This window comes from Coloeus monedula (genome assembly GCF_965178545.1).
Source record: "Coloeus monedula genome assembly, chromosome: 31".
Taxonomy (NCBI): Eukaryota; Metazoa; Chordata; class Aves; order Passeriformes; family Corvidae; genus Coloeus; species Coloeus monedula.
In genome coordinates this window covers 1703274-1728662 of record NC_138811.1, presented here as the reverse complement: position 1 = coordinate 1728662, position 25389 = coordinate 1703274, and the positions used below count along the sequence as shown (strand labels likewise).

The 25389-nt window shown below is 66.3% G+C and overlaps 3 protein-coding genes across 5 annotated transcripts; all 3 read right to left on the bottom strand.

Annotated features, from left to right (window-relative positions):
• Positions 1–414: 414 nt before the first annotated feature.
• On the bottom strand, positions 415–4861 carry EMC10 (ER membrane protein complex subunit 10). The gene is made up of 7 exons (XM_082299446.1): positions 4737–4861; positions 3869–3926; positions 3099–3211; positions 2403–2507; positions 1976–2157; positions 1482–1575; positions 415–592 (listed from the first exon to the last, which is right to left on the bottom strand). The coding sequence occupies exons 1-7, from the start codon at positions 4845–4847 to the stop codon at positions 482–484; spliced, it is 774 nt and encodes a 257-aa protein (XP_082155572.1). The 5' UTR covers positions 4848–4861; the 3' UTR covers positions 415–481.
• Positions 4862–10391: 5530 nt separating this feature from the next.
• On the bottom strand, positions 10392–13039 carry LOC309583592 (acrosin-like; the record flags this gene model as incomplete). Its single annotated transcript, XM_082299335.1, has 4 exons — positions 10392–10782; positions 11445–11717; positions 12461–12646; positions 12969–13039. The coding sequence occupies 4 exons, from the start codon at positions 13037–13039 to the stop codon at positions 10392–10394; spliced, it is 921 nt and encodes a 306-aa protein (XP_082155461.1).
• Positions 13040–13657: 618 nt separating this feature from the next.
• Positions 13658–24639, bottom strand: FBF1 (Fas binding factor 1). 3 transcript variants are annotated; one of them, XM_082299466.1, is made up of 25 exons: positions 24591–24639; positions 24404–24507; positions 24254–24281; positions 24028–24069; positions 23357–23406; positions 23176–23241; positions 22966–23095; positions 22433–22528; positions 22219–22336; positions 22021–22145; positions 21372–21465; positions 20640–21059; positions 20208–20245; positions 18883–18917; positions 18255–18677; positions 17984–18081; positions 17724–17896; positions 17156–17274; positions 16629–16751; positions 15817–15990; positions 15454–15630; positions 14809–14946; positions 14594–14714; positions 14265–14407; positions 13658–13769 (listed from the first exon to the last, which is right to left on the bottom strand). In XM_082299466.1, exons 2-25 carry the CDS (start codon positions 24404–24406, stop codon positions 13710–13712), a joined length of 2994 nt encoding a protein of 997 aa, XP_082155592.1. In that variant the 5' UTR covers positions 24407–24507; positions 24591–24639; the 3' UTR covers positions 13658–13709. The 3 variants fall into 3 exon arrangements, with proteins under 3 accessions (XP_082155592.1, XP_082155594.1, XP_082155593.1); XM_082299468.1 differs by having other exon boundaries at positions 15454–15624; XM_082299467.1 differs by having other exon boundaries at positions 21372–21462.
• Between the last annotated feature and the right edge of the window lie 750 nt (positions 24640–25389).

The following is a 25389-nucleotide window of genomic DNA, read 5'->3' as shown; positions in this document are numbered from 1 at the left end:
ACGTGACCGCGGAAAGCCACGTGACCTCCGCCACCAATCAGCGCGCGGCCGCGCTGCATCGCCCCCCGCGCCTCTCGGAAAGGGGGCGTGTCCTCATAGCGCTATTTGCATAAAGGGGCGTGATCATCACACGCTATATTTGCATAAAGGGGCGTGTTCTCTAGCTCCTATTTGCATAACCGGGCCTGGCCATCGCTGCAAAGCCCCGCCCCCTGCTCCCCCTCCCCCCCCGCCCCGCGGGGCCTCCCCCGACCCCCCCCGGGCCCCCTCAAGGACAGAGCCGAGGTTTGGGGTCCCCCCCGAAGGCCCCAGGGCCGGGGGACCCCTCTGACCCCCCCAGGGGGTGCCCCACCCAGACTATGGGGGGGTCTCACGCAGTTTTGGGGGTCTCACGCAGTTTTGGGGGTGTCACACAGTTTTATTGCCCATCCCCCACCTCGGGGGGGATTTTCGGAGGTTTGGGGGGGGGTTTTGGGGGGTCTCACCTGACACCCGCCCCTCCCCCACCCCCCGCACCCCCCCCTTGTGCCCCGCCGGCGTCGGGGGCTCCGGACATCATGAGGAAGAGGACGATGGGGATGATGTACATCCACTGTGGGGAGAGAGCCGGGGAGGGGTCACCCCAAAATCCACCCCCCAGCACGGGAAATGGGGAGGGGTTACCCCAAAATCCTCCTCCCCCCATCCCGTGAGAAACAGGGAACTCACCCCAAAATCTACACCCACCCAAATAGGAAATGGGGGCACCACCCCAAAATCCCACCCCCGAGAGATGGGGGAGGGGTTGGGGAGGGAGGTCAGGAGGGGTTTGGGGTTGGGGATTTGGGGGGAGGGGGATTTGGGGGATTTTGGCGGGGGTTCGGGTTTTTGAGGGGGGCAGTGATGTTTTGGGGGAGTGGATGGGTCTGGGGGGAGCTGGGGAGCTTTGGGGGAGAGGATTTGGGGGGCAGTGAGGTTTTGGGGGGGCTGGCGAGTTTGTGGGGGGGCTCGGTGGGGTTTGGGGTGGGTAGCTGAGTTGGGGGGGGGCTTGGTGAGTTTTTGGGGGTATAGGTGTGTTTGGGGGGGGCAGTGAATTTTTGGGGGGCTTGGTGGGGTTTGGGGTGGGTAGCTGGTTTTTGGGGGGGCTGGTGAGTTTTTGGGGTGGCTGGTGAGTTTTTTGGAGGGGGTTGGTGGGTTTTGGGGGACAGGGAATTTCGGTGGGGGTTGGAGGGGCTTGAGGGTGGGTTTTGAGGGCGGGCTGGTGAGTTTTTGGGGGTGTAGGTGTGTTTGGGGGGGGCAGTGAAGTTTTGGGGGGCTTGGTGGGGTTTGGGGTGGGTAGCTGGGTTTTGGGGGGGGCTGGTGAGTTTTTTTGGCGGGGGCTGGTGGGTTTGGGGGGGCAGTGAATTTTTGGGGGGCCGGGTGGGTTCTTTGTGGGGGCTGAAGGTGTGTTTGGGGGCGGCTGGTGGGGTTTGGGGGCTGCTGGGTTTCAGGGGGTCCCTCACGTATTTGGCGAAGAAGGATTTCTGCTCCTGGGGGTTCCGGGCGCGCTGCGCCTGCTCCTGCTCCAGGTGCCGGATGAACGCGGCTGTCTCGGGGCTGGGGGGACACGGGGGGGGGTCACAGGAACCCCAAAACTGCCCCCCTTCCCCCATGGGCAACCACAACATCCCCCAAAGCCTGAAACAGCCCCAATGTCCCCCATGTCCCAATGTCCCACCGTGTCCCAGTGTTCCCAGTGTCCCCACAACCTCCCCAGGGGTGCCCTGCATGCCCGTGCCCCACCATGTCCCCACCGTGTCCCCAAGCACCCCCTGTTGTCCCCACAGTGTCCCCGAGGTCCCAGAGTCCCTGCACCATCCCACCCGTGTCCCCACAGTGTCCCCATGTCCCCGTCACTCGCATGGCAGCAGAGGCTGGCACGAGGCCACCGAGGTGTTGGAGACCCCCAGGTCCATGTCCCCCACTGTGTCCCTGTGTCCCCCCATGTGTCACTCACGTGGCCGCGGGCAGGGGCTGCCTCAGGGCCACCGAGGTGTTGAAGAGCTCCAGGTCCACGTCCTCCACCTCGGTGCCCCGGCAGGTCCCCGGCGCTGCCACCACCCCCAGGGCCACCACGTTGCCGGCCACGTCCAGGTGCAGCGTCAGCTGATCCGACAGGTGCGACTCCACCAGGGCACACTGGGGACACGGGGGGACATGGGGGGACATGGGGGACACAGGGAGGGTGACAGGGGGCACGGAGAGACACGGGGAGGACAAGGAGCAGGGGGACCCCAGGGGTCCCGGGGGGTGGCAGCGGTCAGGGGTGTTCTGGGGGTGTCCCGGGGGGTGGCAGGGGTCAGGGGTGTTCTGGGGGTGTCCCGGGGGGTGGCAGGGGTCAGGGGTGTTCTGGGGGTGTCCTGGGGCTGGCAGGGGTCACTCACCGCCCGCACAAAGGAGGTGACGAACTCAGTGCCCCCCTCCTCGCCAGGGCCCAGGGGCTTGCGGGGGACCCGCACCCGGTACAGCCCGTCCCGCGCTGCCACCTCCTGCAGAGGGACCGTGTCACCCCCAGTGTCACCCTGGTGTCACCCCAGTGTCACCCGTGTCACTCCCAGTGTCACCCCAGTGTCACTCCCAGTGTCACCCCCTGTGTCACCCCGGTGTCACCCCCAGTGTCACCCCCAGTGTCACCCCGGTGTCACCCCGGTGTCAGCCCAGTGTCACCCCCAGTGTCACCCCGGTGTCACCATGATGTCAGCCCAGTGTCACCCCAGTGTCACCCCCAGTGTCACCCCAGTGTCAGCCCCCGTGTCACCCCCTGTGTCACCCCGGTGTCACCCCGGTGTCACCCCGGTGTCAGGCCCGTGTCATCCCAGTGTCAGGCCGGTGTCACCCTGGTGTCATCCCAGTGTCACCCTGGTGTCAGCCCCATGTCAGCCCCGTGTCACCCCCAGTGTCACCCCAGTGTCACCCCCAGTGTCACCCCGGTGTCAGCCCGGTGTCACCCCAGTGTCACCCCGGTGTCACCCCGGTGTCACCACGATGTCAGCCCAGTGTCACCCCGGTGTCACCCCAGTGTCACCCCAGTGTCACCCTCCATGTCACCCCAGTGTCACCCCCCGATCCCCGTCCCTGACCCTGAGCCGGGCACGCTCCTCGTCCCCGAGCGGTTTCTGGGCCAGCGCCAGTGCGGGGTCGGGGCCCAGGCTCAGCGCCAGCGTCCCCCGGCGCCGGAACCGCGGGGCGTCATCTGTGGGGACACACGGGGGTGGCACCAGAAACAACCCCGTCCCTGTATGCACAGAGCCACCCCTGTCCCAGTGCCCCCAGTGCCACCCCCGTGCCCCCAGTGCCACCCCTGTCCCAGTGCCCCCAGTGCCACCCCTGTCCCAGTGCCCCCAGTGCCACCCCCGTGTCCCCAGTGCCACCCCTGTCCCAGTGCCCCCAGTGCCACCCCTGTCCCAGTGCCCCCAGTGCCACCCCCGTGTCCCCAGTCCCATTCCCCAGTGCCATCCCCCTAACCCAGTGTCCCCCAGTGCCACCTCCATGTCCCCGTGCCCTCTCCCAGCCTGATGGAGCTCTCAGTGTCCCCCTGTCCCCACGTCCCCGTCCCCATGTCCCCTGTCCCCTGTCCCCCTGTGTCGCCCTGTCCCCATGTCCCCACATCCCCCTGTCCCCACATCCCCTGTCCCCCTGTCCCCTGTCCCCACATCCCCTGTTCCCCTGTCCCCATGTCCCCTCTGTCCCTCTGTCCCTCTGTCCTTTGTCCCCCTGTCCCCTGTCCCCCTGTCCCCACATCCCCGGTTCCCCTGTCCCCCCATCCCCATGTCCCCCTGTCCCCATGTCCCCTCTGTCCCTCTGTCCCTCTGTCCCTTGTCCCCCTGTCCCCCTGTCCCCGTGCCCTCACCCAGCTCGAAGGAGTGCTCCAGGCTCAGGCTCACCCGGCAGCTCTCGGTGTCACCGGGCTGGGGGGACACAGGGGTGACACGGGGGTGACACGGGGGTGACACGGGGGGGACACAGGGGTGACACGGGGGTGACACGGGGGTGACACGGGGGTGACACGGGGGGGACACGGGGGTCACACGGGGACGGGGACACCCCCCAGGGGTGGCGACCCCACAGCCCTCCTGAATATTAACGACCAGACCCGCACCCTCATTAGCGCTAATGAGTTCTACAGCCTCAACCGCCTCATGAATATTAAAGACCTGGCCGGAGATGGAACTGCCCCTCATTAGCATGAATTAGGCGGAACCAGCACTCCCCTCATTAATTAAGCTGAACTGCGCGACTCTTCGTTAATATTAATGAGGGTCAGCACACAGCCCCTGGCAGATTCCCATCATTAATATTAATGAGGGTCAGCACACGGCCCCCAGCCCCTCGCAGATTCCCATCATTAATATTAATGAGGGTCAGCCCGCGGCCCCGCCCCTCGCAGCCATAGGCGCTCGCGATGGTCACGCCCCCTAATGAATATTAACGAGCGGTCACTCCGGAGCCCCCGCCCACTCCGCGCCCTGACCCGCCCCTCATGAATATTAATGAGCACAAGTTGGGGGGGGGTTCCCCCCCCCTTGCCGGGGTCCCGGGGGTGGCCGGGCGGTCACTGGGGGGGTCCATCTGTCCGTCCTGGGAGTCTCCGGCCTTGGGGGTCCTTGACCACCCCCGGTGCCCCCCGCCTCCCGGAGCCCCCCACACCGCTCACCCTGTTCCCGGTCCCGGCGCCCCCCCGGCACATCCCCCCGGTCCCGGAGCCGCCCCGGGCTCACCCTGCTGGCGGTGCCGGTCCCGGCTGCCCCCCGGCAGATCCCCCCGCCCCCGCCCAGCGCCGCCCCCACCGCGAGCAGCGCCAGCACCGGCACCGGCCACGGCGCCGCCATCTTGGGGCGCGGGGCACGCCGGGAACGGGGCGGGGCCACGCCGGGGGCGGGGCTACGACGGAGGGGGCGGGGGCATGACGGAGGGGGCGTGGTCAGCGCTGAGGGACGCGGGCGGGGATGCGGGAGAGGGGCGTGGCCTGTGAGGAATGGGCGTGGCCTGTGGTGAAATGGGCGTGGCCCGGCGGGAAGGGGCGGGGCTTACGGGGAGGGGGCAGCGCGGCTGTGCCCAGCTGTGCCCAGTTGTGCGTCCCCCCCTCTCCCAGTTCCAGCCCAGGAACCCCAGGACGGACTCATGGACCCCTCCAGTCACCCCTGAGAACTCCCAGCCAGCACCGAGACCCCCTCCCGCTCACCCCAGGACCCTTCAGTCACACCTGAGGCTCCCCCCAAACACCTGCAGGACCCCCCAGGACACCCCGGGACTCTCCAGTCCCTCCTGGGCACCCCACAGGACCCTCCAGTCAGCCATGGGACCCCCTCCCCAGTCACACTCGGGGGTCCCCCCTTCAGCCCCGGGACCTCCCTGCAGACAGAATCCCAGAATGTGCTGGGTTGGAAACGACCTTTGAGATGATCACCTGTGACCCAGCCGAGCACCTCCTCCTCAACCACACCACGGCCCTGAGCGCCGCGGCCGGGCTCTGCTCAGCCCCCGCAGGGTCCGGGCTCTGCTCAGCCCCCGCAGGGTCCGGGCTCTGCTCAGCCCCTGCGGGGTCCCGGCTCTGCTCAGCCCCTGCGGGGTCCGGGCTCTGCTCAGCTCCCGCAGGGTCCCGGCTCTGCTCAGCCCCTGCGGGGTCCCGGCTCTGTTTAACCCCCTCAGGATCCCGGCTCTGCTCAGCCCCTGCGGGGTCCCGGCTCTGCTCAGCTCCCGCAGGGTCCCGGCTCTGCTCAGCCCCCGCAGGGTCCCGGCTCTGTTTAACCCCCTCAGGGTGCGGGCTCTGCTCAGCCCCTGCAGGGACGGCGACCCCACCCCGCCCTGGGCAGATTCCAGAGCCCAGTCACTCTTTCAGTGAGGAATTGTTTTCTGATGTCCCACCTGAACTTCCCCTGGCAAGGCTGTGTCCTCTCGTCCTGTCACTGGTCACCCAGGACAAGAGACTGACCCCCACCTGGCTGCCCCCTCCTGCCAGGGAGTGGTGGACAGTGATGGGGTCACCCCTGAGCCTCCTCTTCTCCAGGATGAACAACCTTGGAGCACGTGTGCTCCAAACCCCTCGTCAGCCTTGTTGCCTTTCTCTGGACACTCTCCAGCCCCTCAATGTCCATCCTAAATTGGGGGTCCAGAACTGGACACAGCACTCGAGGTGCGGCCCAACCAGTGCTGAGTACAGGGGGACAATCCCTGCCCTGCTCCTGCTGGCCACTCCATTCCTGATCCAGGCCAGGTGCCATTGGCCTTCTTGGCCACCTGGGCTCATGTCCAGCCTGCTGTCCATCAGTGCCCCCAGGTCCCTCTCTGCCCGGCCGCTGTCCAGCCACTCTGTCCCCAGCCTGTAGCTCTGCAGGGGTTGTTGTGGCCAAAGTGAAGGACCCGGCACTCGGACTTGTTGAACCTCCCATGGTTGGGTTTGTCCCTTGTCCCCAGCCTGTCCTGGTCCCTCTGCAGAGCCCTCCTGCCCTCCAGCAGATCCACACTCGCTCCCAGCTCAGTGTCATCTGCAGATTTGCTGGTGGTGCACTCAATGCCCTCATCCAGATCATCAATGAAGACACTGAAATCCACGCTGGCTGGGTCTGATCCCTCGGCCACTCTGTAGGTGCCGTGGGATGGCACTCAGGGTGATCAGTTCCATAACCTTGCTGGGCACCGAGGTCAGGCTGACAGGCCTGGAGTTGCCCAGATCCTCCTTCCAGCCCTTCTTGTGGATGGGCTCACATTGGCACCTCCAGTCCTCTGGGAGCTCCCCGGTGAGCCAGGGCTGATGGTAAATGATGGAGAGCGGCTTGGGGAGCTCATCCAGCAGCTCCCTCATCCCCCTAGGATGGATCCCATCTGCTCCCAGAGACACCTGTGAGCATCTGAGGGGCTCAGCAGTCACCAGCTGCTTCCTCCTGGATTACAGGGGCTGTTCTGCTCCCTGTCCCCATCTCCCAGCCCAGGTGGTCACTTGTCCTGAGGATGACCTGTCTTAATGTTGAAAACCGAGGCAAAGAAGGGGTTAAGTAGCTCAGCCTTTTCCCCATCTGCAGTTACTGAGCTCCCTCCCCCATCTAGCAGAGAATGGAGGCTCTCCTTGCCCCTCCTTTTGCCCTTCACGCCTTTATAAAAATGTTTTTCACTGTCCCGGCCTGGTTCTCACTGGGCTTCTGCCCCTCGCGCTTTTTCCTGCATGCCCTCCCTCGAGCAACTCCCTCAAGCTCTTCCTGCAGTACCTGACCCTCCTTCCAAAGGTGTTGCACCCTCTTTTTTTCCCTTGGTTCCTCCTAAAGCTCCTTACCCATCCAAGCTGGTTGTTTTCCTCACTGGCTCCTCTTTCGGCACACAGGGACAGTCTGTTCCCACTCCTTCGAGATTTCTGTCCTGGAATCCCTCCCTTCCTGGCCCCCTCTGTTCCTTCCCAAGGAGCCCTCCCAGTCACTCTCCTGAGTCTGCCCTCTGGAAATCCAGTGGGGAGGTTTTGTTGATGCCTCTCCTTGGTTCACTGAATATTGAGAACTCGATTATTTCATGGTCACTTGTTGGGGAGGATGAAAGTTTGGTAAGAAAGTTTCACAGATATGTAGGCTTGGCAGAAAGATCTCTGAATGTAGAAACTGAGGATGAGATAGAAATTAAAGCAAGTTTTGATAAGAGTAAAAGATGTTTTGCTGAAACAGTGATCGCTGAATAGCTGAGAAGGCAAAGGTTGGAGATGAGTTGGAAGGAGATTTTTAGGAGCAGGACAGAGGTATGTGACTGCAAACAAAGACGTTTTTCACCAAGTAAATGAGTCCCAAGAAGAGCATAAGTCAATAGAAAACGTGTTTTTACCAAAAACAGAGATATCACAGTCAAACAAGAAATGTCGATGTAGGAAGAAGAAGAGAGGTCTGAGAATTTTCCACTGTAAGCTTTAATTGTAACTTACTCCTGTGATTGGATAATAATGACTATAATATGGTGATGGTAGTAGCTATGATAGGCTATAGGCCAATGTCAAGGTATTGTGTGTGGTGCTTATTGGTTGTTATGTATTAAGATACTCAGCAAAGAAAAGTATAGAATGCTTTGTAACTTGAACAGCAAGCGGCTTCAGGAATGCCGACAGCTGGAGCTGGCAGCTGTAGGGCTGGCTCTGGATAGCCACTCCCTGAAATGCTGTAACTTCGCCTATGCAATAAACAGCTTTCAAGAGAGCTGCCTGAAGTCCAGACATCCTCCGTGAGCCTTTCCCCTATGGTCACTGTGCCCCAGACGGTCTCCAACCTCCACGTGTCCCACCAGCCCTTCTCTGTGAGCAGCAGGTGGGGCTCAGTCCCTGCCCTGGTGGGCTCGCTCACCAGCCGTGACAAGAAGTGAAGTTGTCCTCCACACACCCCAAGAACCTCCTGGGCTGCCCCTTCTCTGCTGTGCTGAGTTCCAGCAGATCTCTGGCAGGTCAAAGTCTCCTACAGGAGCGAGGGCTGGTGATCCTGGAATAATTCACCCACCTCTTCATCCTGGCCGGGTGGTCTGTAACAGACCCCCACCGGGATGTCGGCCTTGTTGGCCTTCCCCTGGCTCTCACCCACGGGCACTCGACTTTATCGTCATCAATCTCAATTTCCACGGCACCCAGAGCCTCCCCGATACCCAGAGCCACCCCTCCACCTCTTCTCCCCCTCCTGTCTCTGCTGAGGACCTGGTAGCCATCCCCTGGTCACACGAGCCGTCCCACCACGGCTCTGCTGCTGTCCCATGGCCTCCAGCTGCTCCTGTCCGGCGAGTGTCAGTGTCCCTGTCCCTCCTCAGCGCCGCTGATCTCGCCCCTGCCTCTGCCTCGCCCCCGTGGGCTCCTTCCTGGGCAGCCTGGTCGCATCCTGTCTTGGGGTGACCTTATGATGTGTATCCCATATCGCTGCCTCTGCCCAGAAATTCATTCCTGTGCCTTTCTGTGCCTCTAAACTGAGCCTGAGAGGGGGAAGGAAAAAACTGAGCAAAACTTTCTCAACGCAGTTTGCAGCTTGTTCAAGGTCACACACAGATCGCAGTTGGTTTCCCAGCTGCGGCAGGGGAGGGAGGAAGCACCCGGCTTGCTGCTCCCAGGACAGTTTTTTTTGGCCAGTGGTTCAGCTGCTTTGTTCTCCGGAGAGAGACTGAGAGTTGAATTTTTCCTTCCCTGGAATTTCGGATTTTCTCCCTTTTCTACTGGACTGCTTGATTGCTGTAACATCAGAGCACATCGGGAGGACTTTCCACCGGGCACAGAGGGCCTGGCCCCGGCCCAAGCCCCAGCTCCGAGGAGACCAAAGGGAGGACTCGAACACTTTCCCAGGCTTTTCCTCTACAGCGAAAGATTTTATCATTTAGCATTATTTCCCTTTTCCTGTGTGTTTGGTAAATAAATAGTTTTATCTCCTTCACTTTCCTTCGAGGAAAATTTATTTTTCCCGAACCCGGTGGCAGAGGGGTGGTTGTGCCTTCTCTCAGAGGATATATTTCTAAATTTGGCCAAACCAGAACGCACCCCCTCGCCCTTCCAGCACGGTTTAAAGCCCTCTCAGGGAGTCCTGCCCGTTCACGGCTCCCTCTGCCCCTGTTGGACAGACCGAGCCCGTCCGGCTCCGGCCGCAGGTGCCGCGAGGGTCACGCCGTGATCAAAGAACCCAAAATTCTGCCCACGGCCCCAGCCCCTGAGCCGCTTGCTGGTTCTCCTGCTCCTTTCACCACACACCCCAAGACCCTTCGGTCATTGCTGGGGACCCCCTGAAACCTCCCCAGAAACCCTTGGGGTACCCCCAAGACTCCCCCAGTAGTTCCTGGCGACCACCCGGGACCCCCCAGTCACCCCCGGGATCCCCCAGGACGCCTCCAGTCACCCTTGGGGTCCTCCCAGTCGCCTCTGGGATCCCCCCAGTCACCCCATGGGACTCCCTGGTCACCCTTAGGGGCCCTCCGAGCCTCCCTTGGCCATCTCCCTCCAGGGAGAACAGATGGATTTGGGGGGCAGCAGCCTGTTGCTCACCCCCCTTCCTGACCCTGAGGACCCTCAGGGACCCCCCACGACCCTCAGGAGCCCCCCAGGAAGGACAGATGGACGCCGGGGGGGAGGGGTCACAGCCCGGACCTCGCCTCCTCGAGTCCCCTGTGCCCTCTGCCCCCTTCCCCGGCCGCTTCCAGCCCTTCCCCGGGGCCGTTCCTACGGGGCTGAAAACGCGGAGAATCGCCAAAACGGGGAATTTTATTCCAACATCGCTGCCGGAATGGGGGGGGAGGAAAGGGGGGATGTGGGGGCCGGGGGCTGCCCCTCGGGAAAGGGACACCCGGGGGTTCCCGGAGGCCGGGAATTGTCCACCCAAGGTCCAGGACTCCGGGGAATGCCCGTCCCTGGAGCGTCCCTGGAGCCCCCGCCCGCCGGGCGCGGCTCAGCCCGCGGCGTCCCGCAGGAAGCGGAGCAGCTCCCGCACCACCGTGAAGAACCGCAGCAGCACGGGGCTGGCGGCGGCCGGCGAGTCCAAGCCGGGGGTCCCGGGGGCCTCGGGGGCGGCTCCGCTCGATCCCAGCTGCTGCAGGAGCCAGCGGCTGAAGCGCCACGTGGGGGTGAAGACGCAGCCCCGGCCCCAGCTCGTCACCCCCACGATCCAGAACTGGTCCGAGTCGGGGTCCCGGCACACCAGGGGACCCCCGCTGTCCCCCTGCGGCGGGGACGGGGGCTCAGGGCGGGCTCCAGTTGCCCGGAGTCCGGAGAGCCCAGATCCGGGCTGGGAAACGAGCGGGGGACACCGGGAAAGGTCGGCGCGGGGTCTGGAGGGCGTCCTGGGGAAGGGGAAGGGGAAGGGGAAGGGGAAGGGGAAGGGGAAGGGGAAGGCAGCCCCAGGACACGGGACACGGATGGGGAAGGGGACGGTGGACCCGGGACACGGGAAATGGCTGGGAAAGGGGCTCAGGACGGCAGCCCCGGGACGTGAGACACGGACGGGGAACTGGGACGGCAGCCCCGGGACACGGGACACGCGTGGGGAAGGGGGAGAGGCAGCCCCAGGACAGGGATGGAGAGCGGGAAGGGGAAGGAGACAGCGGCCCTGGGACACGGAGCACGGGTGGGGAAGGGGAAGGGGAACGGGCCGGGGGTGCCGGGGCGGGGTCTCGCTCACCTGGCAGGTGCGGGAGCCGCCCCGCGAGTGCTCCGCGCACAGCCGGGCCCCGCCGCCGCTGCCGCAGAGCTCGGGGCCGAGCAGCCGAACCTGGGCTTCGTGCAGCACCTCCCGCGGGGCCTGGGCTGGGGGCGCGACCGTGAGACCCCCGCGCCTGCCCCGCCCCGCCCCGGGACACACCTGAGGCTGTGGGACCCCAGCCCGGCCCCGGGACACACCTGGGACACGCCTGTGGCCGTGCTGGGACCCCAGACCACGTCCCAGGGAGCCCGGCGGACCCTCGGGACACGCGCGGCACGACTGAGACCGTGGTGAGACCCTAACCTGGCGTCGAGGCCCCCCTGGCACTCACCGGTGCCCGCGATGGAGCCCCAGCCCCCGACGTAGCAGGCTCGGAGCTCGTCCGGCCGCAGCCGCGCCTCGGGCACGCAGCCGAGCTGGACGTAATCGCTGCACTCCACGGGCCGCTCCAGCTCCAGCAGCGCCACGTCCAGCTCCCGGTGCTCCCGCAGCCGCCGCACCTGCCGCACCTGCGCCTCGGGGCCGGGGTCGCTCAGGTCGGAGGCCCCCAGGACCACGCGCCACGTGCTGACATTCCTGGGGACACGCGGGTGGGTGAGAGGGGGCAGAGTCCGGCCGGAGCATCCCGGGAGAATCCCGGCACATCCTAGAGCATCCCGGAGCATCCCGGAGCATCCCGGAGCAATCCCGGGAGAATCCCGGCACATCCCGGAGCATCCCGGGAGCATCCCGGAGCAATCCTGGAGGAATCCTGGGAGCAATCCCGGGAGAATCCCGGCACATCCCGGCCGGAGCATCCCGGCACATCCCGGGAGAATCCCGGCACATCCCGGAGCATCCCGGAGCATCCCGAGGGCATCCCGGGAGAATCTCGGCACATCCTGGAGCATCCCGGAGCATCCCGGCACATCCCGGAGCATCCCGGAGCATCCCGAGGGCATCCCGGGAGAATCTCGGCACATCCTGGAGCATCCCGGAGCAATCCCGGGAGCATCCTGGGAGAATCCCGGAGCATCCCGGAGCAATCCTGGAACATCCCGGAGCATCCCGGGGGCACCCCAGAGCAATCCCGGGAGCATCCTGGAGCAATCCCGGCACATCCCAGAGCATCCCGGAGCATCCCAGGAGCATCCCAGCACATCCTGGAGCATTCCGGACCAATCCCGGGAGAATCCCGGCACATCCCGGAGCATCCCGGGAGCATCCCAGGAGCATCCCGGCACAGCCCGGGAGCATCCCGGACCAATCCCAGAGCATCCTGGTTGATCCCGGCTGATCCCGGCCCATCCCGGCCCGGCCCGTTCCGCGGCCCCGCTCACCCGGTGCGGAGGAAGCAGCGCGCGGCCGTGAGGACCCAGCCGGGGGTGACGAGGGTCCCCCCGCAGACGTGGCCGCTGCCGGCCCTGCGCGGGTCCTGGATGCTGGCGAGGCCCGGCCAGGCCCCGGGCACGGCCCCGGCGCCGCTCCCGAACTCCTCGGCCATGGGCCGGAGCCCGCAGGTGCCCCTGGAAGCGCGGACGCGTCACTGCCCGAGCACTGTGCCAGCGCCTGGCACTGGCTGGGGGGGACAGGGACCCCTGGCACGGGGACAGGGACCCCCCCGGGCTGTGACTGTCCCCCCTGGTTGTGCCTGACCAGCTGTGCCAGCACTGGGCACTGTCAGGGGGGACAGGAACCCCCCCAGGGCCAAATCTGTCCCCCCCATTTGGTACCTGACCAGCTGTGCCAGCACCTGGCACAGGCAGGGGGCTGTGAACCTCCCCGTGACCACTGGGGACCCTCAGGGACCCCCCAAAAGGTGCCCAGCTCCGGGCAAGGGTCACCTACTCGCAGGTGTCCCAGGTGGCCCAGCAGGGCACGGCCAGGGCCAGCAGGACGAGGAGCCACAGCGGAGCCATCGTGGGGACACCGTGAGAGCGGCCAGAGCCCAGCGTGCCCCCTCCGGTCCCCTCCGGCCCCCGGCGCCCCCCGAGCCCCGCCCGGGGCTGATGTCACAGAGCGGCCCCGCTGCTGCGCCGCGCCGGTCACAGAGCCGTGGAACGGCTGGAGACGGAGCCGCGCTCCCGTGGGTTCCGCCCCTGACACCGGCCCGGGGGGCTCCGAGGCCCCTCCAACCCGCAGTGCCAGGGATGGGGCAGCCGCAGCCGCGCTGGAGCTCCATCCCAGCGCCCCGCAGGCAGGAATTTCTCCCCGGATGCCACCTGCACCTTGTCTCGGTGCCCTTGAACCCTGCCCGGTGCCTCTCTCGCTGTGGACAGGAACGGAGCAGCGCCGCTGCCCGCTCGGGGCAGGGAACGGGGCAAGCCCAGCACAGATTCCCAGGAGAAGATCCCAAAAAATCCCGTGGGAGGCGTGGGACAACCCCAGGGCAGGGCTGGGATAACTCGGGGTGTCCCGAGGGAGAGGCCGGACGCTCCACGGCCCACAACATTCCCAGCCCTCCGGGAATTGCAGGCTAAGTTCCTCAGCAGAGAGTTTATTTTTACAAAAATACATTTATTTGTTTGTAAATGCAACCCGGGCGCGGGAGGCTCCGGGCACGGAGATCCCGAGGGATGCAGGGGGGCCTTAGGGCCGTTTCTTCAGGGACTCCAGGAAGATGCGCTCGTTCTCCAGGAAATCGTGGTCCTGAGGAGCGGTGCAGGGATGGGGTGAGCCCATCCCGCCGCTTCCGAGCCCCTCCCAGCAGGTTCTGAGCTCCTTTTCCAGCCCTGCTCCCACCGGGCCGGTTCCAAACCCTTTCCAGATCCCACCCGGCTGGTTCCAAACCCATCCCAGCCCTCACCTGGTTGGTGCTGAGCCCCTTCCAGCTGGTTCCAAGGCCCGTTCCCAGCCCCGTTCCCACCCTGCTGGTTCCAAGCCCCTTCCAGCACCCACTCAGAAGGTTCCAAACCCCTTTCCCCAGACGGTTCCGAGCCCCTTCCCCAGCCCAGTTCCCACCTGGCCACTTCCAAGACTGTTCCAATTCCCACCCAGCTGTTTCTGAGCCCCTCTCCCAGCCCTGTTCCCACCCAACGGCTTCTGAGCCCCTTCCAGCTCCCACCTGGCCACCTCCAGCCCTCTGGGGCCACTCCCCAGCCCCTCTGGGGCCGCTCCCCAGCCCCTCCATCGCTCTCCCCTCACCATCTGGGCGCGGTGCTTGAGCAGCAGGAGGTGTCCGTAGAGCGCGGCCGAGGCCAGGGGGTCCCCGCTGTCCCCCAGGAACATCCCCACGGGAGGCAGGAACCTGGCAAGGAGCCCCTGGGCGCCGGGAGCCACCGGGGCAGCTGCAGACGGAGACAGCGGAGCAGCCCTGTCCCTGCTGCCCCCCGGCAGGGCCTTCCCACCTCCTCCCCACCTCCCTCGCACCCTGGGCACCGCCGGCGAGCCCGGAGCAGCTCTGGAGCTCGAGGATCCCCACGAAACCAGCCCAGAACGTGCCCGGAGTGCCGATGCCGGCGCAGGAGCCTCACCCAGGGCGCTGCCCAGCCCGTTGGCGGGGACTGTCGCCGGCAGTGTCCCCGCGCCGCCGGGGGCCAGCTCATCCCGGAGCTGCTGCAGCTGCTCCCTCTGCCGCGCCAGGCTCAGCCGGTCCTGCCCCGCGCCGGGAAAAGGGAGCGAGAGGCGCCGTCGGGAAAGGCTCCGGCTCCCGGCGCGCCCGCCCCGGGCTGGGGAAGGAGGGATTTGCCTGGTGCAGACGCTGCTCCTGCTGCCTCAGCTCCTCCAGCTGCTCCTGCAGGGCCTGGAGCCGATCCCGGTGCTCGGCCCGGACGCTCCGCGCTTCCCGCAGCGCCCGCTCCCCGTCCTGGTGCTCCCGCGCCGAGCGCTGCGGGAACGGCAGCGGGACAGGGGAATGGCACCGGGACAAAGGAACGGCACCGGGACAAGGGAACGGCACCGGGACAGGGGAACGGCAGCGGGACAAAGGAACGGCACCGGCACAAAGGAACGGCACCGGGACAAGGGAAAGGCACCGGGACAAAGGAACGGCAGCGGGACAGGGGAACGGCACCGGGACAAAGGAACGGCACCGGGACAGGGGAACGGCAGCGGGACAGGGGAACGGCACCGGGACAGGGGAACGGCAGTGGGACAAAGGAACGGCACCGGGACAGGGGAATGGCACCGGGACAGGGGAACGGCACCGGGACAGGGGAACGGCAGCGGGACAAAGGAACGGCACCGGGACAGGGGAACGGCAGCGGGACAGGGGAACGGCACCGGGACAGGGGAACGGCACCGGGACAGGGGAACGGCCCCTCGCGGCTCCGGAGGGACGCGGAGCCCCGGCCCTGCTCCCGGCCCGGCATTCCAGCGTGGATGCTCCGCTTACCTCGGCCAGGGCGTGGATCTGCTCCTCGCGCTCCCGCAGGCGCTGCTCGGCCCGGAGAGCCTTCTCCTTCTCCAGCCGCAGCTCCCGCCAGGCCTCCTCGAGCTCCTCCCTGTCCCTCGCCAGCTGCTCCTCCTTGCACCTCAGCTCCCGGCTGCGGAACTTCAGCTCCGCCTGCTCCTGGGACGGGCCCGGCAACACCGAGCGTCACCGGTGCCGTCCCGCACAGTCGCAGCTTCCCAGGGACGGGAGAGCCCCGGTCCTGCCCGGCCGCTCCGGGTTTGGGATGCGGGGCCGGGGGAGGCGGTGTGGGACCCCCCCGTGCCGGCACCCCGCGGGAGGGAGCCCGGGCAGGGCATCGGGGACCTTGGCCAGGCTCCTCAGGGCCGAGTCCATGCTCAGGGCCCGCTCCTCGTCCCGCTCCGCCCGCTCCTGGCTCAGCCGCTCCCGGGCGTGGAACTCGGCCCAGGCGGCCGCCAGCCGCCGCCGCTCCTCGGAGCGATCCCGGAGCTCTGCCCGCTGCTCCTCCAGCCACGCGCCCTGGGGGCCGAGGGACAGCTCCAGGCACCGCTTCCCGGAGGGTCTTCCCTCCTTTGGCCCGGCCCTGCTGCTTCCAGAGGCTGCGTCCAGCCAGGGAGCTCCGGCCCCGGGTGGGCACCCAGTGGGCTCGACCTGGCCTGTTCCGAGCCCCTTCCAGCCCCCAGCCCTGTTCCTACCCGGATGGTTCCGAGCCCCTTTCCCAGTCCCGTTCCTGTCCTGGCTGGTTCTGAGCCCCTTTCCCAGTCCCGTTCCTATCCCGGATGGTTCCGAGCCCCTTTCCCAGTCCCGTTCCTATCCCGGATGGTTCCGAGCCCCTTTCCCAGTCCCGTTCCTATCCTGGCTGGTTCCGAGCCCCTTCCAGTTTCCACCCAGCTGGTTCCAAGCTCTTTACAGCTCCCCCCAGCCAGTTCCGAGTCCTTTTCCCAGCCCAGCTCCCCCCAGCCAGTTCCAAGCCCCATCCCAGTCACTCCCGGAGGGCGGTTCCAGCCCGTGGCTCCCACGTGGAAGCTCCAGCCCCAGGCGTGCATTCCATGGGAATCCCCGGCGATTCCCTCGGGAAGCTGCAGCCCATCCCTGTTCGGACTGCCGGGAGCACCTGGAGTCGCGTCCCTGCTCACCTTGGCCTCGTCCCCGCTCACCTTGGCCTCGTCCAGCGCCGCTCTCTCCATGGACAGCAGCTGTGCCGTGAGCCGGCGCTGCTCCTCCAGCGCATCCCGCAGCGAATCCGCCTTGGAGCGCTCGGCCACGGCCCTGCGGCGCTCCTGGAGCCGGACAGGGCAGCTCCAGGAGGGGTCTGGGCAGGGAGCCCCTCCTGCCGGGCACGGACACGGGACACCGGGCAGGGACATGGGACATGGACACAGCTCCAGGAGGGGTCTGGGCAGGGAGCCCCTCCTGCTGGGCACGGATGTGGGCAGGGACACAGACACAGCCCCAGGAGGGGGTCTGGGCATGGACACGGGACACAGGCAGGGACAAGGGACACAGACACGGACACAGCTCCAGGAGGGATCTGGGCATGGACACGGGGCAGGGACACAGACACGAACACAGCTCCAAGAGGGGTCTGGGCAGGGAGCCCCTCCTGCTGGGCACAGACGTGGGCAGGGACACAGACACGGACACAGCTCCAGGCCACGGCCACGGCTCTGGGGTAGGGCCCCACCTGCTCCAGGAGCTGCTCCCGCTCTCCCAGCCTGGTCTCCAAGTCGGCCATGGCCTCCTGGAGCCGGCTCTGCTCCCGCTCCGCATCGCGCTGCTGCTGGCACAGCCTGTCCCGGAGCGCTGGCAGAGGCAGGGGGATCGCGGGGTGCAGGAGGAGGGATCCGCCCTCATCCACACGGAAATCCCGCACCGAGATCCCCCCGCGGTCGCGCTCCGCAGCCCCAGGACAGGGAGAAGGGAGATCCCGCCGTGGGATCTGCCCGTGGAAGGCAGGACTTGGCTCCCGGCCTCTGCCTCAGTGGGGGCAGCTTTTCCCTGTTTTCTGGGGCCGGTGGGAGTCCTGGACAGAGCTGAGCCCCAGTCCGAGGGCCGCTGGACACTCGGAGCCAGCGGAGCCTCCACTCAGGAAATCCCGCAGGAGAGATGGAACAGGGACCTACAGGGCTCCTTCTGGACAGCACGAGGGCCGGGTTTGTCCCAGGACCGTTTGGATTCCGTGGGATCAGCTCTGATGCCGTTGGGATGGAGCAGAGGGTCCCACTGGAATGATGCACCTGAAGGGAATTTACCTGCGAGCTGCTCGTCCTGCTCCTGGGATCTGGGGTGATCCTGGGATGTGGGGTTATCCTGGCATCTGGGGCGATCCTGCGCCGTGTCCTGGCTCTGGGATGGGATCTGAGCCATCGGCTGCTCCTTCTCCTGCCGTGACCTCTCCTGCTGCTCCTCCACCTTTCCCTGGCTCCTGCCCAGGATGGATCGGGAAGAACCCCGGCATGCCCAGCCCAGGGAGGTGAGCAGCGAGCTGGGAGCACAGGTGAGACCCCGTTACCTGTGGGAGCTCTCCAGGAGATCCAGGTGCTGCTGCTGCCTCTGGAGACCCTCCAGGAGCAGTCCCTGCTGCGCCCGCTCCAGCTCCAGTGCCCGGACCTGCCGCGAGCGGGACGAGCTCCAGGTGCCACCCTGGGGATGGAGCTGCTCCGGCTTCCCCATCCCCCGGAGCCCTTCGGAGCGGGGGACGCGGCCCCTTCTCCTGCCCCGGGGTGCCACGGGTGACCCTGGTGACCCCCACAGGTGACCACAGGTGACCCCTCAGTCCTCACCTGGTTTTCCAGCTCCTCCACCCGGGCCTGGAGGCTGCGCAAGGCGATCCCACAGCTGGGATGCTCCTGGCATGGATGGGACTGGAGACCTTGGGAATCCTGGCGGGGAGGGGATGGGAGAGCCCCTGGATCGTCCTGGCGGGGCTGGGATGGGAGAGCCCCTGGATCATCCTGGCGGGGATGGGATGGGAGAGCCCCCGGATCCTCCTGGCGGGGCTGGGATCGGAGAGGCCCCGGATCCTCCTGGCGGGGCTGGGATCGGAGAGGCCCCGGATCCTCCTGGCGGGGCTGGGATCGGAGAGCCCCCGGATCCTCCTGGCGGGGCTGGGATCGGAGAGCCCCCGGATCCTCTGGGCAGAGCCAGGATGGGAGAGCTCGGGGATTCTCCTGGCGGGGCTGGGCTGGAGGAGTCTCCGGATGCTCCTGGCGGGGATGGGATGGGAGAGCTCCTGGATGATCCTGGCAGGGCTGGGCTGGGAGAGCCCCCGGCCCCACCTGTGGGGACACCGGGATGCTCCTGGCACCTCCTGGGATGCTGCCCCCTCCCCCCAGGAATGCTGATCCATGCCCAGCTCCCATTCCGGGGGGATTCCCAGGGACCCCTCCCCGCTCCTGCCCCGGCACCCACCTGGGCGGGCGCGGCAGGACCCGGCACCTCCCGCTCTGCCGGGGATGGAAAACGGCACCGATCGGTCACCTGGACTCGGCAGCAGGAACGGAACCATCCCGACCCAGCCCAGCCCATGGATCCCAGCCCACGGATCCCAGCCCACGGATCCCAGCCCATGGATCCCAGCCTATGGATCCCAGCCTATGGATCCCAGCCCACGGATCCCAGCCCACGGATCCCAGCCCATGGATCCCAGCCCACGGATCCCAGCCCACGGATCCCAGCCTATGGATCCCATCCCAGCCCATGGATCCCAGCCCACGGATCCCAGACCATGGATCCCAGCCCAGCCCATGGATCCCAGCCCACGGATCCCAGCCCACGGATCCCAGCCCATGGATCCCAGCCCACGGATCCCAGCCCACGGATCCCAGCCTATGGATCCCATCCCAGCCCATGGATCCCAGCCCACGGATCCCAGCCCATCCCATGGATCCCATCCCATCCCATGAATCCCAGCCCACCCCATGGATCCCAGCCCATCCCATCCCATCCCATGGATCCAATCCCATGGATCCTATCCTGTGGGTCCCATCCCATGGATCCCATCCCAGCCCATGGATCCCATCCTATCCCATCCCATCCCATCCCATCCCATCCCACCCCATGGATCCCATTCCATGGATCCCATCCCTTCCCATGGATCCCATCCCATGGATCCCATCCCATGGATCCCATCCCGCCCCATGGATCCCATCCCATGGATGCCAGCCCATCCCATCCCATCCCATCCCATCCCATCCCATCCCATCCCATCCCATCCCATCCCATCCCATCCCATCCTCTGGATCCCAGCCCATGGATCCCAACCCATCCCATGGATCCCAGCCCACCCCATGGATCCCATCCCATCCCATGGATCCCAGCCCATGGATCCCATCCCATGGATCCCAGCCTATCCCATGGATCCCTTCCCATGGATCCCATCCCATGGATCCCAGCCCATCCCATGGGTCCCAGCCTATCCCATGGATCCCTTCCCATGGATCCCAGCCCATCCCAGGGATCCCCTCCCACGGGTCCCAGCCCACCCCAAGGGCAGCGTCCCCTGGGCACAGGGCTGGGCCCATCCCGCTTTTCCTGCCCCTCTGGGGGGATTCCCAGGACACCCGGGCTGGGCCCAGGGATGGGTGACCCCGCTCTGCCGGGGGCCGAGCACCAGCAGCAGCTGGGTCCCCACCAGGACCATCCCGCGGGCACAGGGACCCAGCTCCAGAGGGCCCAGGGTGCCCCTCCCCAGGACAGGGGACCTCAGAGGACGCTGCGGGGGACAGAGGCCTCACCCTGCCCGCGGGGCCGTGTCCCGACGGGGAGCTCCAGCCTGGATGGGGAAACAAATCCCAGAGGGAGAGTGAGGGGAGACAGCACCCTCCCCCCAAGCCACCCCTGTGCCACCTGTGCCCCCTGTGCCACCCGTTTCACATCACCCGTCCCCCACGCCGTGTGATCCCACCTTTGGCACCTGGAGGGAACAGGGACACCCCAAACCTCCATCCCGAGGGTCCCTCCCCCCCGCTGTGGTCACCTGGGCCACGGGTGTCACCTGAGCCAGGGGAGCCCCTCCCGGGAACTGGGAGGGCTGAGGGGGAAGCGGGAAGAGCTCGGCTGGGGGAATTCCCGGCCTGGGACATCCCCCGGGCACACCCCGGGCTGGAACCCCGGGCTCTGGACCCGCTCCCCAGTGCCAGGAGGGAGCTCCCGGGAGGAGCCTTCACCTGCCGGGCCCGGGGGGCTCCGGGATCCTCGGGGGGAGGGGATTCTGCTCCGGAGCCTTGGCCTGGGATCGCCTCCGTGCCAGGGCAGCGCTGAGCCAGCTCCCGTCCTGCTCCCCTGCGGGATCGGCCCCCGAGCCCGAGCAATCCTCCTGCTTCGATCCCAGTCCCGGGAAACCCTCGTCCTTGGATCCCAATCCTGGGAAATCCTTGTCCTTCCGTCCCAATCCAGGGAAATCCTCGTTCTTCTGCCCCAATCCTGGGAAATCCTTGTCCTTCAATCCCAGTCCTGGGAAATCCTCGTTCTTCCGTCCCAGCCCCGGGAAATCTTCATCCTTGGATCCCAATCCCGGGAAATCCTCGTCCTTCAGCCCCAGCCAGGCAGCCCCGGAGGAGCGTCGGGAGCTGCTCCCAGCTGGAAAGCTGCGGGGGGAGAGGAACACTGGGAACACTGGGAACACTGGGAACACTGGATGGGAGCGGCCATTGAGGACACCAGGGGAATATCGGGGACCGGCCAAGGGACCCTGGGAACACCGGGGACATTGGGGACACCGGCTGTGGGGGATCCCAGGGACAGCGGGAACACGGGGGGACCCCCGATGTGAGGGGACCTTGGGGACACCGGCAGGGAGGGGACACTGGGGACCAGCCAGGGGACACTGGGGATACTGGGGACACTGGGGACACTGGGGACACAGCTGGGTGGGGACTCCCCCCCGCCACCCCGGGTACCTCAGTCCCCGTCTCCGCCCGGCCCCGGAGGCCACCGAGGGCTCGTAGGATCCGAAGGGAAAATCCGGCTCATCCTGGCCCCCGTCCGGCCCTGCTGGAACAGCGGCCTCGAGTCACAATTCCCGATGGGATGGGGCCCTGGAGAACACCTGTGCCACCCTCCCCTGGAATTCCTGATGGGATTTATCCTCTGGAGAACACCTGTGCCACCCTCCCCTGGAATTCCTGACAGGATTCACCCTCTGGAGAACACCTGTGCCACCCTCCCTTGGAATTCCCGACAGGATTCACCCTCTGGAGAACACCTGTGCCACCCTCCCTTGGAATTCCTGACAGGATTCACCCTCTGGAGAACACCTGTGCCACCCTCCCCTGCAATTCCCGACAGGATTCACCCTCTGGAAAACACCTGCGCCACCCTCCCTTGGAATTCCTGACAGGATTCACCCTCTGGAGAACACCTGTGCCACCCTCCCTTGGAATTCCTGATGGGATTCACCCTCTGGAGAACACCTGTGCCACCCTCCCTTGGAATTCCCGACAGGATTCACCCTCTGGAGAACACCTGCCCCGTTCCTCTGGCAGCTCCCACCGGGATTCACCCTCCGGGAAACGCTTTCCATGGCACCCCCACCCCGGCCATGCTCACCCGGCTGCTCCCGCTCCTTGGGATCCGCCTGCAATTCCGCCCTTCCCGCCTGCTCCAGGATTTTTCCCGCGGAGCCTCCTCCCAGCAGCTCCTGGATCCCGGCGCGGCCCTTCCGCAGCCCCTGCCTGGGGACGCCCGGCACAGGTGGGGGTGGCACCAGGACCCCCCGTCCCCGTCCCCGTCCCGGTGTCCCCTCACCCTCCCGGCGCCCTCTGCGCGTTCCCGGCTCCGCCGGCGCCGCTGCCGAGCCCCAGGGACTCCACCAGGTCATCGACGTCGTCCCCAAAGGTGACGTGGGGCCGTTGCGGGGCCGGGGCTGGGGGGGGAAGGTCACCGGTGGCATCTGGGACGTGCCCGGGTGTCCCCAGCCAGCTCTGGGAATCCCCCCGGCTCCCCCCCGTGCCCCCCTCACCGCTGCCGCTGCTCCGTCCGGGATCGTTCCCGGAGCTGCTCCCCGGCCCCGCCGGCTCCTCCTGCGGGAACGGCTTCTCCAGGGGGTCCCCGGGGCCTGGGAATTCCCCGGAGGGACGGGAGAAGGGAGGGACAATCAGAGATCCCAGCGGGACCGAGGGGGTTTCATGGAGAGGCTCTGGGAACTGGGAATGGGGTCTGATCCCACGGGGATGGGGTGTGAGGGGAACAGGGAATGGGGTCTGATCCCACGGGAATGGGGTCTGATCCCATGGGAATGGGATCTCAGGGGAACAGGGAATAGGGTCTGGTCCCACAGGAATGGGGTCCACAGGGAACAGGGAATGGGGTCTGAGGGGAACAGGGAATGGGGTCTGATCCCATGGGAATGGCTCTGAGGGGAACAAGGAATGGGGTCTGATCCCACGGGAATGGGGTCTGAGGGGAACAGGGAATGGGGTCTGAGGGAACAGGGAATGGGATCTGATCCCACAGGAACGTCCCCACGGAAAAGCAAAGCCAAATTCCCGGTACCTTTTTTGGGATCCAGCACCTTCCCGGCGCCTTTCCCCGGCCTGGACCCGGCTCTGACTATTCCCAGGAGTTCTGCATCCAGCTCATCCAGCTCATCCAGCTCATCCAGCTCATCCAGCTCATCCAGCTCCTGGGGAGGGGGCAGCTCCTGCCCTCACCTGCACCTCAGCTGGGATTCCCAAAAACCTTGGGAATTCTGCCCCGGCTCACCTCTGCCGCTTCCACATCCTCCTCGGGGAACTTCCCGCTCTCCGTGGGGAATTTGCCTCTGGAACGCTGAGCCGGGGCCCCCCTGAGGCACAGCCCGGGCCGGGGGCGTGGGGAGGGGTCCCGGGGGATGGCAGCAGGTGGGAAGGGCGGGGGCCCAGGGAGGGGCTCACCTGGGGCTCACCTGCGGGAAGGGCTCCCGGGAGCCTCGGGGAGCTGGAGCCGGGGGCTCCTCTGGAAGGGAGGCAGGGACTGGGATGGACTCGGCTCCAGGAGGGAATGGGGGGATCCCTCCCGGTGATCCCAGGGCAGGGGATTCCCAGGGGATTCCCAAGGGATCTCCTCCAGGTGATCCCAGGGCAGGGCATTCCCAGGGCATTTCCAGGTGATCCCTCCCGGTGATCCCAGGGCAGGGGGTTCCCAGGGGATTCCCAGGTGATCCCTCCAGGTGATCCCAAGGCAGGGGATCCCCTCCAGGTGATCCCAGGACCAGGGCATTCCCAGGGGATCCCTTCCAGGTGATCCCAGGGCTGGGGATTCCCTCCAGGTGATCCCAGGGCAGGGGATTCCCAGGGGATTCCCTTGGGATTCTCTCCAGATGATCCCAGGACCAGCACATTCCCAGGGGATCCCCTGCAGGTGATCCCAGGGCCGGGGATTCCCAGGGGATCCCTCCAGGTGATCCCAGGGCCGGGGATTCCCAGGGGATCCCTCCAGGTGATCCCAGGCCGTTCCCAGGTGATCCCAGGGCAGGGCATTCCCAGGGCATTCCCAGGGGATTCCCTCCAGGTGACCCCAGGGCATTCCCAGGCCATTCCCGGGCATTCCCAGGGGAGCCAAGCGCTCCCACTTTACCATCGAATCCCAGGAGGTCCCCGAGCACGGCGCCGATGGGATCTGGAACAGGACACGGCCCGGGCGATCCCGGGCGATCCCGGTGGGTTCCGCGCCCCCGGCAGGGGGGAAACGCTCCCGCTCTCAGCCTGGAGCATTCCCTGCCCCTGGGTCCCCGCTCCATCCCGGCCTTCCCAGGGATCCAAGCCCCGCTGGAGACGGGATGAGGGCAGGTGAGGGCACTCACCTGAGAGCCGCCTCCGGGCCTTGGCAGCCTGCGGGCAAACACAAATCCCCTCGGGAGCAATCGAAGCCCCGGGACACCCCCCACACGAAAGCCGCGTTTCCGTGGAGCGCCCGCCTGGATCCCGCCTGGATCCCGGCCCCTCACACTCACCATGGCGCGTCCCCGCCCGTCCGCGATTCCCAGGTGATTCCAAGCTCCACCTGCCCGGTGCCGGCTCCGGGAGCCCCGGGCTCAGCCCCGCACCGACCGCGCACCTGAGAGGGGAGAGGAAGGCGCTGTTTGGGGTCCCGGGACTCCCCCGGCTCGGGGGTCGCGGGGTTCCCCCCACGTTTCTCACCCAGCGCCGCACTCGGCATGGGCGCCGCCATATTGCGCGCCAACCTAAGGGAAGGCCCCCGCTGCCATAGCAACGAGGCTGCCCCGCTGCGCGCCTGGTTGGGGGGCCACCGTTACCATAGCGACAGGGCTGCCCGCGCGCCTCCCTCAGGGAAGGCCCCTGCTGCCATGGCGACGGGGCTGCCCTGCTCAGCGCCTGGTCTGAGCCGTCCCCGGCTCGTCTGTCGCGATACTCCCCCTTATCGCCGGCGGTTTCCACATGTCGTGGGCTTTATCCATGTAAAGAGCTCTGGGTTGCCATCCGGGATCCTGCAGGATCCAGGCTCAGTTACCCTCGTACGATCGTCGGACGTGACATCCCGATGTATCGCCATACAATCCCGACATCCCGACACCCATCCCGCTATATCGCCATACAGTCCTGACATCCCGACATCCCATCCCGGTATATCGCCATACAGTCCCAATATCCCGCCATCCTGGTATCCCAATATCCTGATATCGCGATATCCTGCCATCCCCCCATCCCAGTATCCCGCTATCCCGCCATCCTGATATCCCGCCATCCCGGTATCCCATCCCGCTATATCGCCACACAGTCCTGACATCCCATCCCGCTATATCGCCACACAGTCCCAATATCCCGCCATCCTGGTATCCCAATATCCTGATATCGCGATATCCTGCCATCCCCCCATCCCAGTATCCCGCTATCCCGCCATCCTGATATCCTGATATCGCGATATCCTGCCATCCCGCCACACAGCCCCACCATCCCGATATCCCGCCATCCCGGTATC

What these genes read in the sequence shown, in the direction of transcription:
- EMC10 (XM_082299446.1), bottom strand. Translation starts at nt 4,847, where the DNA reads ATGGCGGCGCCGTGGCCGGTGCCGGTGCTGGCGCTGCTCGCGGTGGGG. An exon ending in GGAGCACTCCTTCGAGCTGG is followed by an intron (nt 3,212 to 3,868) that starts GTGAGGGCACGG and finishes GTGTCCCCACAG; the next exon opens with ATGACGCCCCGCGGTTCCGG. An exon ending in TCACCTCCTTTGTGCGGGCG is followed by an intron (nt 2,158 to 2,402) that starts GTGAGTGACCCC and finishes CCGTGTCCCCAG; the next exon opens with TGTGCCCTGGTGGAGTCGCA.
- FBF1 (XM_082299466.1), bottom strand. An exon ending in CGGACGGAGCAGCGGCAGCG is followed by an intron (nt 22,337 to 22,432) that starts GTGAGGGGGGCA and finishes TTCCCCCCCCAG; the next exon opens with CCCCGGCCCCGCAACGGCCC. An exon ending in GAGCCCCCCGGGCCCGGCAG is followed by an intron (nt 20,246 to 20,639) that starts GTGAAGGCTCCT and finishes TTCCCCATCCAG; the next exon opens with GCTGGAGCTCCCCGTCGGGA.